Here is an 18,516-nt window from a genome sequence, read left to right on the forward strand (position 1 = left end):
AATCATAAAGGATTAAGATCGGGTGAACGTGCTGGTCAATTATCACTGCTGATGAGTCTGTCCCCGAAGATATCTGACGAAATCTGAATAGACATACGTGCAGTGTGGGCAGTAGCTGCGTCTTTTTGCTTCTGCTAATTCTGGAAACAACTGCCTGAGAATTACCTGTACATATCTTTCGCAATTAATTATTTCGTTGAACAACACAGGTCCAACAATCCTTCTTGCACTTAGGGCACCAGACACCAACTTTCACTGGATGGAGCAGGACCTAGTGGGTTAGATGTGGCTACTGGGAACTCCAGTAGCGGCTATTTTGCGTATATATGTATCCCTGCAAGTGAAACCAGACTTTATCAGAAAAGAATGACAATTGCAGTTCGATCGCACCTTCGACGATAGACTGTAGAAACCAACTGTAAAAACGAACCCTGCTAGCTGGGTCACATGGCTGCAAGATGTCCGTGGATTACTTTTGTTTTATAGGGTCTAAACTTCAGCAATTGTGCTGCCGTTCTTGCACTAGACTTTGACACTCCAGTCTCCTGAACTAGACGTTTCAATGATTTTCTAGGCGTATGTTCAAGTCTTGGCACTATGTCATCTAACTTCTCCTCAGTAAGCATTCGACGCTGATGTTTTGTTTTCTTGTCTGTTAAGAGTTCCATTGTTCTAAGTTTATTCACCAAATTATGAATAGTTTATCTGCTGGGAACTCTTTCATCACGAAATTTACGTCGAAATTTTCGCCGACACTTTCCAGCAAATCCGCATTTGACGTGGGTGTCATACAGAAATACACGTTGCTCTAAAGTATAGCGAGCCATGTCGTGCCACACTGCTGACCAACTGTTAACTGGGAACAAATGGCTCATGGCGTTAAAAAGTACTGCCTTTTTTTCCACTGGCTCTATATTCCTCTTGGGTCCTGGTCTCCGATTTTCAGTTTCATTATCATTTTACCGACGGTAGGACTCCTTGGACGGGTGAGCAGCTCGTCGCAAGGCCTCTACCTAAACACAGAACAACAAAAACACAGAATAAACACATACACATACCAAACATCCATGCCTTGTGTGGGATTCAAATCCGCGAGCGAACTGTCTTGGCATTTTCCTCATGAGACTAAAAATTCATAAAAATTCTGTCACAATAGCAGGTCTTCGAGACAATATTGGAATTTGCTACTTCCAAATTTCGAAGCCTGTTCTGTTACATAGTCAACAGTGATATACGAGTATATTATTAAATACAAAGTTAAAATCTATCAGTGTGAATAATGAAGGCATGAATACAACGCACTCACAAGATGTCTTAGGTACAAGTAAAATCGTCCCTCTGCTGAAATAATTAAACACCACACAATGAAAACTAAAGGAATGATGGAGGTATAGCTCGATCATTCTTGACCTAGGCATGAGATGGAGATGAGCGGTCAGCTTCACGTCCCGGTCGCTTTAATCCGGGAAAGAAACCCAGGAACCTAATGGATTGTAGGCTGAGTGAGACCCAGAGCCGGTCTGGACGCTCTGGAGTAGGGATGAATCCCTTGCCTCGGCCAGGAATCAAACCTCGGCCGTTGAGCTCGTAGCTATGCCGACCGAGCTATTCCGGCTCCACACCGACATGTCTTGTATCAAACAGGCCTTATCTTAGTGAGAGGCTGAGGCTCGTAGATCCTTCACTCCAGCCTACCTTGACAACATTTTCAAGGGGGTGAGATAGACTAACCCTCTCATGTAATTTACACGCAAGTGTATAGGGTGAGACATTGTTGTGAAGTGGGGGAAAGTTGAGTGAGGGGATATTTTCTCGATGCATGAGGGAGGTATATTGTTATTCTGACCCCTTTGTACTGTGCGTAATATGCACATGTAAGGATTAGTTGAAGGGAGCTCTTCCCCTTGTGAAGTGTAGTCATGTATTGTGCCTCACGTCCAGTTGTTGTGTTGTCGCGAACGGCGAGGGAGGACAAGAGGGAAAACAGAGTCAGGATTCGTTTCCCATTTGTTTAATGGAGAAATGCGTGCGCATTCTAAGGCTACGTGATTTACCTGCTTATATATTATTATAACAGCTTTAACTTATATTCGTTTTAAGTAACAGTGCTTAGTCCTGTCTGATTTTATAAGTCTGTAATAGCGGCTGCCCCTAGATTTCTCGCAAAAGAAGACAGCGTGAGAGGACATGGTTTGTTGCTTCCTAACTCAAGTGCATTCACAAGATATTCTTATGAATCGTGCAAAATAGTAATAAGTAATCACATTTTAGGCGTTATGAAGTTATTTCTGCATTTCTATAAGTTCACTGTTTGAAGCAAACGAGTATTCAATTAATTATCTTCTGTAAATTAGAGGAAAACACGTTATACTCTTTCATATAAGGTAATTCATCCTCGTCAGAAGCTTTAAAAAATACTCGCGACAATGTTATTTTAAACTGAATATTTCGATTCAAATTTTATTTTTTCTAATTATGCTTATGTTAGTATCTTCTCCAAGCATAATTAGAATGATCAAGCCAAGGAGGATGAAGTGGGCAATGCATGTAGCACGAATGGGGGAAACGAGGAATGCGTATAGGATATTTGTGGGAAAGCCAGAAGGGAAGAACAAGGCTTAGATAGGTGGATAATTTTAAAATGGATCTTTAAAATGGATCTTAGAGAGATAGGATGAGATGGTATGGATTGGATTGATCTGGCTCAGGATAGGGACCAGTGCTGGGCTCTTGTGAACACGGTAATGAACCTTCGGGTTCCATAGAATGGTGGGAAATTCTTGAGTAGCTGCAGAATTGGCGGCTCCTCCAGAAGGGCTCAGCTCCATGAGTAAGTAAGTAAGTGTTTACAGTTATGTTAGAAACTTTAGGGTTAGAGCTGCACTTAATTTAGAACTGTGCTTGTGTGACAGAGAGGATGAATTCAGTACGATATTAAGGTTGCGTGAGTTATGTCTCGATGACATTTGTGTGGTTGACAAAGCGCGCTGCACAATCCTGAGTTGTTACATTCAGTGATGTAATTGCCACGTAGCTTCCCCTTCTGTCGGCCTTGGGCTCGAGACCTGGGGAACAGCCAGAAGTTCTCCTATGAATTCACTCCGTTCTCAAAGACAGATACTGGTAACTACACCTTAAATACTCATAGATTCCGTCCAAAGTCCATGTTTAGAATCTGTATTCAATCATAATTAACAAACAACTGAGTGTTGAATTAAAATAAAGTTTAAATCTAAGATTTTCCTTCCACACTTTCTCCTCGTCTGCTACCTTGGCGCGTTGTGGAGGTTCTATTATCCTGATTACTGGAGAGCTAGGAAAGTGGGAGTGGACACTTCCGGTAGGGTCACCTTTGCTGCACAGATCGAAGGGTAGGGTCAGAAGAAAAATCGCTCTCAGCCCTTCGGGTTGAGAGATGAGCTTGAAGCTAATAACCTCACCTCATAAAAGGTAAAGTTCTCCCTGTGCTCAACGAATTAAACACTACGTCATGAAGGCATGTGGGGAGTGGATGTATAGATCCACATCTTCTTGACCACGGCACTAGCTGGAGGTGAGTGATCATCTTCACGCCCCGGCCGGTCACCTCATAACACAGCATATTTCAAGAAACCTGACGATGGAAGCGGACGATAGAAGGATGGTTACCTGTCATAAAGGAGGCCAAGGTTCTGAAAGAACTATAGAGTCAATAAGAAAGTTAATAAAGCTTTTCAAACAGATTAATTATCTATAGTCGTTCTTATGTGTGAGTACCGAACGTAACAGGTGATTGAGAAGACCTCCTGCATTGTGTTCGGGAGGCTTAGAGTTCTTATCTCGGCTCTGAGACCGACTATACTGACTAGGTTTCTCGTGGTTTTCCCAAGTCCGTCCAAGAAAATTCATTGGAGAGAACCTCAAATTAAACCACGGCGCTTCCTTCTACATCCCATCAGATACGTTATTTACTGGCCCTCCTACCATTCAAGGTCATATAGTTCTCGCGAGCTACAGGCAGCTTTGATAAGAAAGCAGATTTATGCCTGCGAAACTATAGGAACCCTGTTTATACAACATTCCATAGAGTACAAGAGCTTTCGATGCCAGTTCCCCTCTATTATCTGCATTTGGCCTCCATTTCTTTGCTTTCAGCCTTCGTAAATCATTCTCTACATCTTCCAGCAATCTCAGTGTGGGCTTTCCCAATTTTCTTACAACATACGCGTAGTTACATGGGCAAGAAATGAATCATTACTTTGTGCTTCATTAACCGTCAAATAAATGTATGGCGCAGGACTGTGTCATTCAAAGACATTACTGTGCTTTCTCAGCAAATTTGATACTTTACTGAAACACTATCAAGGTATCTCGTAGTCAGTACGCAAACATGTGATTCTCTGAGCTGTAAGGAAATAGATGGATCTGGGATATGAGGAGAACCTGATAACATGGTGAGTTTTGACCAACCGACAGGGTTTTTCATAAGAGTGTACCACTTTCAGTTAGTTTTAGGTTTGGTTGCAAATGGTATTTTAAGTGACGTTTAATTCCTCGTAATAATAATAATAATTCAATTCAATTCAATGCTTTATTATTAATGTGCCGAGTCAACAGCCGCAAGGCCAATTACAGACTCAGCACAGTGTAGATGACTGAATTACATTACATACAAACTTATTAAAAGTCAAATACAAATTACAGTTAAGTAATTGGAAGAAATAATCATGAATAAAAGTAAAAGTAAACAAACAAATANGTGCCTCAACTAACTACGATACCGCGTGCTCCCAGTCAAAGGAAATAGTTTGTTATTTTGTCACCATGTCTTACAGATCCTTACAAAAAGAAAACGCGTTGCAATACACAACACTGGTTTACAAAGGAAAGAAAGCCCATCTTGTTTTATATGCAGCTGATCCTATTTTGTGTGTTGACCTGAATGTGACATCGAACGGCTAAAAAATTAATTATTGTGTTATTCTGTTTATTCCTTGCACCGAGCTGGCTGGCTTAATAGTAACGGTCTATATATTCTGTAGGTCCTTCATTCAAATCTTTGCCGGGTCGCTAACGATCCTGACTGAGACGTTTCGAGGTATTCCTCAGTCCCTCAAAACAATGCCAGTATAATATTTGGAAAGCCGCGCCATAGTTCAAGCGGTTAGTCGCTGGCTTCCCACCGTGACGGCCCGGGTTCAATCCCGGGTCTAGTCAAGTGGGATTTGTGGTTGACAAAGTGGCGCTGGAGCGGGTTTTCTCCGAGTATTTCGGTTTCCCCTGCCAATCTTCATTCCACCAAATTTTCCATCATCATAATCACCCGGGGCAGGCTGCAATAGGCCAATCAGTGGCCGCCGTGCCGAGTAGACCCAGTTGGACTCCACCCCCCACTAAGCGAATGAAGAAAAAATAATATTTGAATTAGTTCATGAATGCCTCCTTTCAAATCTTTTCCAATTCTTCATTCAGATATCGTTCTACCGTTCGACACTACACAGCCTAGCTTCTGATGGCGTTGTAAAATAACTCATGAAGACGCCTTCACTGCAGGATCAGGACCCCTGCACCTGTTCTGATCCAACACAAGCTGTACACATCATCTCCGGTGTGAGAAGCGCAGTAGCGGCAATGCCTCTCTGTTTTGTTGCGGACTCACTTCAGTAATTGCAAAGGGCGGATGAGACTAGTTCCCACAGTTGTGATCGTTCTGACCACACTGATCTACGCCTCCGAGGGGCACACCCCTGCAACTGCTTCCATGCACAGGCTGAACTAGGTGAGGGTGATCAAATATGCTGAAACCTTGAAGCACTGAACAGTGGAGGAGGCATCCACAGATGCTAGGAGCGCCAGGAGTGAGGAGCCCCGTGACAAAAACATGTAGGCCTAAAGACAAAGAGGCGACAACAATGCTGCTATCGGTTGCTAAATATTTATGAGGAAAATTAATTTCGGTTACACTTAAAAACACACAAATCATTGGTCGGGTAATTCAGAAAAGCCCAGTTTGGCACGACAATTGCATTTAGAAGGAAATGCCAACTACATCACCAAATAAATAAATAGAACAGTTTTAATTTTTGTAAACAGTATAGCAGAAACCTACGGAAGCCATTTTCCTTAAACTGATCTCGTGCGATGTACGTATACTCAAAACGAAGTTGTAGCAAAGTGAATGTGTGCGCTTTGTTTCTATGGAACATTTTATTTGGATTAATTTTTACGTTTAGACGGTTATATCGTAGCCCATCCTTCTTCTGCTTTTTCTTCTTTGACGGATAAGGTCCTCTTGCTTTCTCCCATTCGGAATACATCTGCAGACTCTGTAGACTCCGTACCTTATAGACGGTTTGTAGAACTCCATGGGCGGGGATCAGCTCGTCTCAAGGCCGCTACCTATACAGGACAACGCCATGGAAAAAAACGCGGTCATGCAACCATATCTCGAGTGGGATTCGAACTCACAATCCCATTGTTTGAGAGGGGGCAGACATTTCGTGTCTTATACCAAGCGAGCACTGTGACGGGCTGCGTACTGGATAGAGATAGAAAAAGCAAACACTGATATCTACCAAGGAACCGATATTTTCTTTATCTGCTTGAAGATGCCTGACGTATATTTTTCTCAAGGGGCTCTGTATTGCGAGGTAATGGCCTTAGCTATTAACTTCGAGCTGAAAGCAGTCCCTGCTTGATGTTCGACTTCTATAGATTATATTCACCGAAGCCGAACGTTAAGAATGGCTGGCTTACATCGATCTTTCGTCTATTAGAGTGATTCCTGGCTGATATCTCTTCCTGAAAAAGAATATGGCTATCCTGAGTGAGATTGTTTGTAGTATTCCTCAGTTACGGCATGTAAAATGTCGTAAATTAGGCCATGACCAATCCCCTTCTATATTTTCTAAGTCAAACTATGAAACCCGAGAAATTTGAAACGTGATTAAATAATGCCAGTCCTCATTACGCCCGACAATAAGACACAAATATATGAAAATATCATCAGAAGTAGTAGTAGTAGTAGTAAGATAATTTTTAAAAGCCCTTAGATTTTGGAATTATATTTTATTTCAGCTAGTGTAGATAGTTTTTCGTCTATGTGTTCAAAACCCTGTACAATATTTATGTGACTGATTCATTGTGCACATTACCAGTAACAAGTGACGAGACAAGTACAAGTCTCACCATGGAATCGTCACGTAAAACCACGTGCAATCCTTTTATATAAGCAAGTTTCAATTATTCGTTAAATATTTCTGTTCACTTATGCATCACATTCAGCTGCGAACCGCCCTCAATAACACCTTCAGACTGTCAGAATACAATTGAGCCGGTATAATTAAATCACTCCATATGTCTGCAGGTACTAGTTAATTAATTAACACATAACTTCTTGGTGTACAACCCTTTTCGAGAAGCTAATAGTCGCTTATCTATTCAAGATATTTACCGCTGTTTATCAACACTGAGTACTAATTTCTATGTTCACTCTCACTCTCCCCAATCCATATTTTGTTCCAAATTAATCCAGCCCATAAACTCCTGAAGATTTATTCTAATACTTTTCCCCTATTTAAGTGTAGGGTTAGTTAGTTATTGGAGAGGGTGGGTTTCCCCATGCACTGAGACCTGTATTGGTCCATTGTGCTTCCCTCTATGATTTTTACCAGTCTCTATATCCTACCAGTACTTGGTGCTTACCATCAGTCCCGCCCAGCCAGCGAGACCGGCTCTACTAGCTGAGAGGTATCTATAATGCTTCCCCCATCTACCAGAGGTATTAGAGACTGCTGTTGGGCGGGAAACGTCCGTTAATTTGGCTCAGTGACCTCCTTTGGAGATATGAGGTTCTTTTACGTGCCGTAAAGCTACGACACGGGACCCACGGCTTAAAGTCCCTCCCGGAGGACTTGTTCCCTGAATTTTTCCGCCCTTAAAAATTCGACGACCTCCGCCGGGTATTTGAACCCGCGTACTACGAGTCACGAGGTGGGAACGTTACCTCTAGACTACGGAGGCCGCTTTAGTGTAGGGTTACTGAATGATCTATGCCCTCGAGGTTTCGGACTAAATTTTATATACATCTTTCATTCCTCCTGTTAGTTTATCATGCCTCGTCCACCTCATACATGATTGGGTAGTCATAATTGTATGTGATAATGGTCATAAATTATTAATCTCCACGTTATGCAGTTTCATTTAGATTTCATTTAAAAATATGTTTAAAAGAAGAAAGAAAGAAGCTACTGGGCTTGTCTGTCCTCCTTTGAACGACGCAATCTTGTAATAAGATCAGAAATTGAACAGAAGACGTCGAAATACCCAAGATGAATGTGCCACAGAGATACGAGTTTCTGTATACAGATTTGTTGCGGAGCTCTTTGCAGAATTAAGGAGCTGAAATATTGATATCACCGAGATCTGGCCGCTTCATGGCAGTCGTCTGTTAGTTCTTCTTTTGCTTGTATATTCCTTCCATACGTAACGTTAATGTCGGATGAATATTGTCACGCATTTCGTGATTAGACACGGGGTTTGGATTGGTAATTGGGTTTGTTGGACTGTTAAAACTCGAAACTACAAAAAAAATTACAATGCTATCGTTAAATCACGCACTAAACGTCACATTGCAGCACACGTTAAATATTCTGTTTTCATTAGCCGTTGCTTGGTAATGGATCTCAAGAATGCCCTCTTCTGCTCACTTCGTTACCGGCTGTGCCTTCACCAGTCGTTGCCTTTTAGCGGATCCAACAATGTCCTCTTCTGCTCAGGTCGTTACCGGCCTCAACACAAAACACTATTTCCAACGGTTTTCTATTGTGGCGTCACGTCTTCGTTAACGTGGAAACGTGTATATTGATCGTTCCCTAGCAACGGCCATATCTTCTTCCTTCACTATTACCGTCTTTCGGCTGCCATGTGACAATATTATAAGATATCTTAAATGAACAAGGGCTCGTTTAAATTATTACCCAAGAATTACCGGGATGTGGTAACTTAAACAACAATTTCACTCATTTAAGTTAACTATTTTGTTTTCCTTGGCACTACAGCCCCAGTGGGCCTAGGCCTACCTCCATGAACTTCTCCGTTCACTTCGGTTTTTCTAGATCTTACACATTCGGTAGGACTCCTTGGGCGGGTGATCAGCTCGTCACAAGGCCTCTACCTGTACACAAACACAGAAAAACTCACACACACAAACTAAACATCCATGCCCTGAATGGGATTCGAACCCACGATTCCGGTTTCCAAGCGAGCCAAGACAGTACATGCCAAGTTAGCTAGTACTCAGATGATATTCCAACTTCATATCTTTCGTATGAGGACTATATGTTTTACCGCTGAGCCAACCAGCTCAGTGCCTCTCTCATGCTATGTGTACGGAGTTTCATTTATTTGTATGTAATTGCGAATACAACACGAACTGGGATTGGTATCAGGAGAAATCCCGGTGTGTGCATAATACTCAGCAAATTGCGAAGTGAGCGTGCCATCCGAACACAGCTCATTTCAAATGAAATGAGCTAATATCCGTTACCAATTGTCTGTAGCCTTAACGAAGTTCACACTCTCTGCCCTACACATGCACACTCCTCATACTCGACCCTGCGTGCAGAGCAGTGCTCCAAATTGCACGCGTTACTGCATCAGATGTACTTAAAACGGAACAGAAGAGACAACACGCAAAATATTGTCACGTGTTTTACTGACTATAAACGGAGGCTGGATTGGATGATTGGATTTATTAACACCTTATACAATTAACTCGTACTTACAAGCAATACAGCACTATGGCTGATTTTCACAATTTACAGTTCACCATTACACATGCGCTAGGATTCTCTCTTCACTAGTCGTATCCTGGCAACGGAATTGAGAGACTCTCACTCTAACTAAATCTTCTAATCACACACTAAGTTTTCACAGACTAATTTCTAATTTCCTTCAACTACTAAATTCCCGTGACAATATTCTATAAATCAAAGTCAAAGCTAAAGTTATGTTATGACCGACGGTCAGTCGGCCAGTCTATCTTGGAGTAAAGCTTTCATCTGGGGCTTAAGACCAGATATTTATTACTGTACGACAGTTGCAGGCTTGTTGATGCGGAGCGCTCTCTCTGATGAGAGAACGGCTCTGTCGTTTACCAGAGTCACAGTCACCAGTAATAAGTCTGTTGTCAGTATGTACAATTTACATTTTATTAAATGTATATACAATATATACAAGACCTGTGTCAGTCCAAGCTTCGTGGAGCGGGTCATTCCATTCGCATTAAATGCTACGGCTTGTCAGACCACGTATATTACGATTGTGGTCCTAAGTTTGTTTCGGATTTAATTATATCCTTCTTTACTTAATCATGAATGTACGAATATGAATGAATGAATGTATAAGGGGTGGGCCTTCTGGGTCCTTGCACCGCGACCGACAGTGGTCCATTGTGCTTTCTACTTAATCTTACCCGTACATATTCATGCAATAGCGGTCTACCTCCTCACAAAGCACTCAGACGTCTGTTGGTTTCCCGGGTTTCCTCAGGCGTGAATATGAGCAAAACACTCTTGAAGAGGAACTAGGATATAGCAGACGTCAGATTTCAGTCATAAGAAATGTGTGTACTAAATCCTCACTCATGCGCCCATGTGTTGTCGTACGTACGTTGTTGTAGGAGCGTATACTTTGGAATTGTGTTCATTCACGTAAGTGCAACAGTTTTCAGCAGCAATTTTCGAAACATCTGATGATGATCATATCGGTCGAAACATGTAGTGCGCCAGGGATGCGAAAAATATTTTAAAGTTCAGACAACATGAATTTTAAGATTTTAATTCAAGTTTATATGTGAGACGGGTCACGCTGTAGCATATTTTTTTAATTGCTAGTTGGGTGGGACTAAGTCCCTTGTACTGCGGCCACTTCTGACCAATTGTACCAGCCCCAGATTACAGGTGAGGGTGATTGTGGAGCAATTGGTGGAATGAAGATTGACAAGGGAAACCGAAGTACTCGGAGAAAACCTGCCCCAGCGCCACTTTGTCTACCACAAATTCCACTTGACCAGAGCAGGGATCGAACCCGGGCCGCCGCGGTGGGAAGCCAACGACTAACCGCTTGAGCTATGGCGCTAAGTAGCGTAGTTGGTTTAGGCACTATGCTACAAGCAGGAAGGTCGCGGGTTCAAGTCCCGATGATGTCATTGGATTTTTTTCAGTTGATCTAATCCTTCCAGCCGCACTATGGCCCTGGGGTCGACTCAGCCTCTAACACAAATGAGTACCAGGAATATTCTTGGGTTTGAAGGGAGGCCGGTGCGTAGGGCTGACAACCTTGCCGCCATCTATGAGCCGATTGTCTAGAGAATCTTGGAACCTCAGCATCTCACAAACCTATGGGCCTCCACGGCCTGCTACATGGAAAATTTTACGTTTTTTTATATGTGAGACGATAAATGGGAAATGCAAAAATTGCCTTTATTTTGTATACTCCTTCTAATACATTATTCGTCATCCTAATATTTGATGCTACATATTTTGAGACATTGAGAAAAGCCAAAAATAAAAGAGTACGTTCCGCAGCTTTAGAAACATAATGCTATAGGCTGTTTGAAAAGTGAAACAGATATCCCATAATGCCTAACTTTGTGTTTGTCGGCGACTACGATATTGCAGCCATACAATCAAGGTGGAATGTAGGGGCAGAACGAAATAACTAGAAAAGCAAACCTGAATAGAATCTCACGTGATCGGAAGTGTAGCATAGGTGGGAGAAGGAAGATGGTTACCGGAAACAGAATTGTATTGTTGTGTGCGTGTTGATTCTCCGTCCAACATCCTGCCGTGTGTGAACAATGCCCCAGTAATTCAGTGGCCTTATATGTACATGCAGGAACGGGTGATATGTCGCCAGTTGTGTGAGTGAAATTATAATGTTTCCCAGTGCATACAGTTCAGTTTTACAGTGATAACTCATATTTATTCAGAGAACCATGTCTTCATGGAAAGAGACAACGTCTTCTTAGTGTTAGGTAATCAAAGTCATAAGTGTATTTTGGTTCTATTCTCATAACCGTACTTATTTCTGTAAGTTTCTGAAGCATTTTTGGGTACGTTGCGTAGCGAATATGTCAACAATAGCGGTTTCCTTATTCTATAAGGAAGAACATATTTACAGTATCGTGCTTATGCGTCTGCACCGACCTACGTAATAACTTTTTAACAACTTGAAAGATTGGTATGAACGTCATGCCACTGGAGGTCATTTTGTTTTTGGGCTTTTTTAAATTTTCGCAGTGTGTAATGTCAATATAACGGTCGAATGAATGTTGTGGAGGGATAAATTCTGTTTTCACATAATACGCTGTCCTAAAATTTTGTGTTGTAATCGATTCCCCTGAAATATTAATATTTTATTGGAGATATATTCTGTAGAATGAAGAACATCGTGACCACCGCGTGAATTCTGTATATGTTCTAGTGATAAAATTGACAAAATATTATAGCTAGGTATCCGAAATTTAGTGCGGATATATGTAGTGAATATACCTAAACATTTTCTACGACCGCTAGGATTATTTTGTTACTTAACAATCACAATCAGGTTGAAGAATTTATGCCTGATACGCTTATGGCAGCGGAATCTATACTCGTGGAGAATATTCACATAAACAATAAAGAAACTGTGTAATTTAAAGATTCATGTTGTATAGCTTCAGGTATTTTAAGAATAGTAGGAAATTTAAATTCTTTCAAAGAATTCGTGTTTCAATTTTCATATTTTCAGAATTCATGATTTCGGGTAAGATGTTTCGAACTACGCCCTGGTCATGCTTCCCTGGCACGTGTACGGTCTGTAAGGTTTCCTTGTATTAGGGTTAACGCTTTGGGATTGTTTTCAGGAGGTACTGGTTCGAGTCTCTGCCGTAATATCTCCTATCGTGACCGCGTCTCTTCATAATTCTGTCAATACCACGATACTACCAGAAACTAGTCACGATTGCTCATGTCCTTCGATTCTAGATAAATAGCTTCAGTTGATAGAAAGTCGTTAAATGACCTACGTTCTATTTATTAATAGTCGATTATCTGATACGCAGAGTTCAAGGATGGTATTTTCAGATGACTCGCTGTACTCGTGTTATTGAGGCGATCACAGTGGCCACGCCGTCTAAAGCATGGAATTTCTTCTCTCGCTCGAACACTGGGATCGTGGGCTCGAATCCCACTCAAGGCATGGATGTTTGGCTGCGTTTATTCTGTGCTTGTTTGTAGATAGCGGCCTGGCGACGGACTGACACTCCGTGCAAGGAGTCCTACCGACTGTCTAAGTTTAATAAACTGAAGTGAAACGAAGCGTTTCAGGATGCCCTATGCTGCACGTGTGTGTAACAGGAATGAAGACAGACAGATCTGCTGTATCATTAGGCCTTTGCTAGCCTCATTTTTCTGACTGAGGCATTGGAATGAACAAGGGTAATAAGTATGCGGCTGCCCGGGCTCGAATCCGGGTCCGGTCAAATAGGATTTGTGATGGACAAAGTGGCCCTGGGGCAGGTTTTCTTCGAGTACTTCGGTTTCCCCTGCCAGTCTTCATCCCACCAAATTCTCCGTCATCATAATCACCCGGGTTAATCAGTGGCCGACGTACCAAGTGGACCCAGCTGGACTCCACTCCTCACTATGCGAATTAAAAAAATATAAGGTATTAAGTAGGATTTGAGGTTCTCAAAATTTTCTTCCCAGTAATTCTGTTTTATACCCAGATGCATACCGCCTTAAAATTGTCGGGTGCAATGATATAAAAGCTGCCTCCAACACATAAGAAACATATTCCAGAGTATACAAAAATTCAAGTAAATATTTTATGTTAATTTTCATTTAATTAATAGTATTTGTTCCTGTGGGAACAATATTCCTGCGAAGGACATAATCAGAAATGTAAGCGAAATTAAAATACAAAACAAAATAGACAGTTTTGTGCTGTTTTGCGATGAACCCATTTTATGGAAGAATGCACAATCTGAAAGTATGTTTTTCTTTTTGCTAACAACCAAATGTATCAGCGAGCGTCATGGTGGATCGGCTAGCACTTCTGCTTGCTATTTGGGGTTTCCTCTGTTCATAAATTTGCATAGTGTTTCTCATTACCTCCAGACAAATATCTGATATTTAAAGAAGTACTTCAAATTAGATAATCCTTTTTAATTCACTATTTCTTATTCGTCCTAATATTCGGTGTTACATAAGTGACTGCGCCATAGCTCAAGCTGTTAGTCGTTGGCTTCCCATCGCGGCGGCTCGGATTCAAACCCGGGTCTGGTGAAGTGGGATTTGTGGTGGACAAAGTGGCGCTGGGGTAGATTTTCTCCGAGTACTTCGGTTTCCCCTGCCAGTCTTCATCCCACCAAATTCTTCGTCATCATAATCACCCGGGGCAGGTACAATAGGCTAATCAGTGGTCGACGTGCCAAGTGGACCCAGCTGGACTCCACCTCCCACTAAGCAAATTAAAAAAAAATCATAAAGGCCGACCCTACTGATAGCATCGTTAAATAAACCATATATATATATATATATATATATACAGAAAATTTCGTCACTGAGTATGAGGGTAAGTAAGTAAGTAAGTAACGTTAAGCTATGGCCGCACCATAGCTCACGCGCTTAGTCGCTGGTTTCCCACCGCGGCGGCCCTGGTCCAATCCCAGGTCTGGTGAAGTGGGATTTGTGGTGGACAAAGTGGCACTGGGGCAGGTTTTCTCCGAGTACTTCGGTTTCCCCTGCCAATCTTCATTCCACCAATTGCTCCAGAATCACCCTCACCTATCATCTGTTGCTGGTACAATAGGTCAGAAGTGGTCGCAGTACAAGGGACTTAGTCCCAACCCACTAACAATAAAAAAACGTTAAGATAGGTCTCTTTGGACACAAAACAAAACTGATATATCCGTGACACCTGTTTCAGGGTTCCAACAGACAGAGGACCATGGGTAGCAGCCCCAGTAAAAGGGAAAGTGGATGCTTGGGTCTTCAACAGAGCCCTAGGGGGCATGGTGAGGTTAAATTACCAGGGTCAAGACTTAGATTCTCCAAGGAACAACTCCAGAGGTTGAATCTTCATTTGACTCGCTTGGAACAACATAACAATCAAGGCGAGTGGAAGCTTTCTTGTAAAGGAAACACTATTTCAAAGCCTGTAATCCGTAACGTATCACAGAAAAATCCTCAACAGTGTTGTTAGAAAATTATTAAGCTGAAATTAAGCAGAGTTGACCATAGGCCCATATGACTAAACTTCTAACAGTGATCCACCACATGTTTTAAAATAATCTATGTGAGATAGAGGTTCCCGCAGCTGTGAACATGAAGACCGCGGTCCCCTGCGAGATGACGCCTAGAATTTTATAGGTAGGGACTAACGTTTCTGAACCTGAGGATGGGGGAATTCTGTACAATGGTTTAGGTGCCGCAACTAAGTTATAGACAGACGGACAGCCATAATATCCTTATGACCGATATAGCTGTATAGCTCAGTAGCTATACCGACTATCTACGGGCTGGATGTCCGGGATTCTATTCCTGACAAGGGCAAGAGATTTTTCTCTATTTCCCAGGCTCCAAACCGGCTCTGGCGCCCATCCAATCTCCTGTTGAATAGGTGTCGAGGGCTCATTCCCTGAGGTTAAAGCGCCTGCAGCGTGAAGCTCTTCACTGACCGAAGGCAAGAATGGTGGAGCTACACCTCCACTCCAAAATACGTCTTAAAGCCATAGTGTGTAATTAATTAGATACAGAGACAATTTCGTCTTTTTATCAATAACGGATCCAAATTCACGAATTACATCCCTTCTTACGCTTGTTATACGGTATTTGTAATGCAACCTTAGGTAGGCTGCACACCGGCATGCGTCAAGACACGATGTCTGCGACATGACGCAAAGAAAGGAGCACAGTTGAAACGAATGAGATTATGAAAACCGCCGCACACCGGTCTGAGTCATGATGCTGACGAATCACGAATGAAGTAAGACTGCGTCTTTTGTCCCATGTCTTGATGCTTGTCTTGACGCAGTTTGTGTGCGGCGTATTACTGGCAATACAGATTCGACAGCAGCGGAGTTCGGAAAGGCCTTGTGAGTATTCTGGTTACATTGTTCCTTACGTAAATAAGGGCGTCCATGTGGAACTGACAGTACAACTGCAGTCTGTGAAACACGCCCTCTTTCCTTCTGAACGTTTCCACTTAAAATGAGATGGATTTGTAAGAGGCCAAGGTCAACTTTTATTGCCATAACAAGAAACATTTCCCAGCACAGCGAAGCACTACTCGTGGACCGTTGCATTTAGCTCTTCTTAACAGCCTCATAGCCGGTCACGGTAGCCGAGCGGTCTAGGGCAATAGTTCTCAAACTTTGACCTCGGCACGGTAAATGCTTCTTTCATAAGATGAGGGTCCGGTGTAATTGATGCCACAGCAAGAAACGTTGGTCTGGGACATGTACTGTCTTCGCTTGCTCGGAAGCAGGGATCGTGAGTTCGAATCCCACACAAAGCATGGTTGTTTGGTATGTGTATGTGTTTACTCTGTGTTTGTAATGCCCTGTGTTTAGGTAGAGGCCTTGCGACGAGCTGATCACCCGTCCAAGGAGTCCTACTGTCTGTAAAATGACCAAAATGAAAAACACAACGTCGACACCACAAAGTATAAGAGGAACGGATTAAGTGAGTAAGAACATCATAGAAAATGTTCTCATTACGGGCCACTGTACACAGATCCTTAACAAGACTGAAAGATTTATTCACTTAGACGTTTCAATATATCTGTTCGACCCTTTTCCCCTAGAATGGAACCTATGTCATCCGGACAGATGATCAATATGCTTGTTTTCCTCTTTCATCAGGGAGGGAACCAAAGTAATCAAATTAGGTGGTAGAATGGACTTATTTTTTCTTTTTCTTCAGAGAAGAAACCCCAAATCATGAACGGTACACTCTAGAGGACTTTGATGTTGGGGCAGTGGCGTCATTCAAATTTGGTTAATGAAGTTTGATATTTTTTATGAAAATTATGCAAAATTTGTCATTTTTCAAGGAAATAAAACGTAACCACCACGGCAATTATTCTGAAGAAGACAGCCGCTCTTTAATTTTAGTTAATATTTTCCCGTCATCTTGACAGTCTACTGGTTGTAGTGGTTAAAATATGCGAATCGGTTTGGCAGACTTCCAGTTCCTTGACGACTTTTCTTAAATTGGATTTTATGTTTGTACTCCACCAGATGTATCCAGATAAGAAAGTGTTCAGACTTCTACTGGTTAATCACAAACCCAAAATATTTCATATTATATAAATTTCAACTCTGTTTATATACACGTATTTACGTTACTTAGACTTGTATCAAAATCAAAATTATTTTGGTCGCGCAGTCTAGGGCATGAAACGACTTCGATCACTTGAACATTGGAATCGTTGGTTCTACTCCCACTTATGGCATGAATGTCTGCCTTTATTCTGTGTTTGCGTTGACCTGTGTAGCTAGCAGCCTTGCAACCGTCCGATCCCCCGTCCAAGGAATCCTACCAACTGTGTACTAGATTTACAATTTCAGAAATAACTCTGAATGGGAATAAGCCAGAGAATCTAATTTTATGGGCATGCACCCCAGAAATCGATCTGACCATCAAAAGCGAACGTTATCACGTAATTTCTTCAAATTCCTTTCCTTTGGGTTTCTGTATGAGCCCTACCAGGAACATAGTCTCCGCCTGCAGAATGTTCGGTATTTTTAAAACAAATAAGGCCAATTTCAGAGATGACAGTGGAAAATGATGAAAAATGATGATCTTGATGTAAAAATCTAATTTCATATGCAGATGGCAATTGCTTATGTATTTTCGAGAAATATTTATCCACATACATTGCCTTTGTTGCAATTAATACAGCGAAATAAATACGCAAGCGTGCAGGCAACCATCACCTGGCTACCTACTTCTCGTGGGAACCATCACATTGACAAGAAAATTTAATCTGAATATTTTATTATTATCAATAATAATTAATATAATTAGTGTTGGTAGTAGTAATAGTAGTACCCTCTTCTCCAAGTACCTATAATTAGAATGATCAAATCAAGGAGGATGAGGTGGGCAGGGCATGTAGCACGAATGAGGGAGAAAAGGAATGCATATAGGATATTGGTGGGAAAGCCAGAAGGAAAGAGACCACAAGGAAGACCAAGGCGTAGGTGGGTGCACAATATAAAAATGGATCTTAGAGAGATAGGATGGGATCGTATGGATTGGATTGATCTGTCTCAGGATAGGGACCAGTGGAGGGCTCTTGTGAACACGGTAATGAACCTTGGGGTTCCTTAAATGCTGGGAAATTCTTGAATAGCTGCNTTGATTGTCTACTGTATCTGTGTGTACAGGCCTGCCACTGGTTCAGCATGGCCAGTAAGGATCTGTGTGCCGTTTACGAAAGGCAGTTTTACGGCAAACAAATGTTCATTTGGCGTGGCGAGTGCTA

General features: G+C 41.9%; 1 protein-coding gene across 1 annotated transcript in view; it reads left to right on the plus strand.

The window, feature by feature from the left end:
• The first annotated feature begins 11,869 nt into the window (after positions 1-11,869).
• LOC111873899 overlaps positions 11,870-18,516 on the plus strand; it is a 31,679-nt gene continuing 25,032 nt past the window's right edge. The window contains exons 1-2 of the mRNA XM_023868970.2: positions 11,870-12,016; positions 14,953-15,139. Coding sequence (XP_023724738.1) covers positions 14,974-15,139 — 166 coding nt within the window. The 5' untranslated portion in view covers positions 11,870-12,016; positions 14,953-14,973. The remainder of the gene's footprint in view (positions 12,017-14,952; positions 15,140-18,516) is intronic.

This window comes from Cryptotermes secundus, unplaced genomic scaffold (genome assembly GCF_002891405.2).
Source record: "Cryptotermes secundus unplaced genomic scaffold, Csec_1.0 scaffold597, whole genome shotgun sequence".
Lineage (NCBI taxonomy): Eukaryota > Metazoa > Arthropoda > Insecta > Blattodea > Kalotermitidae > Cryptotermes > Cryptotermes secundus.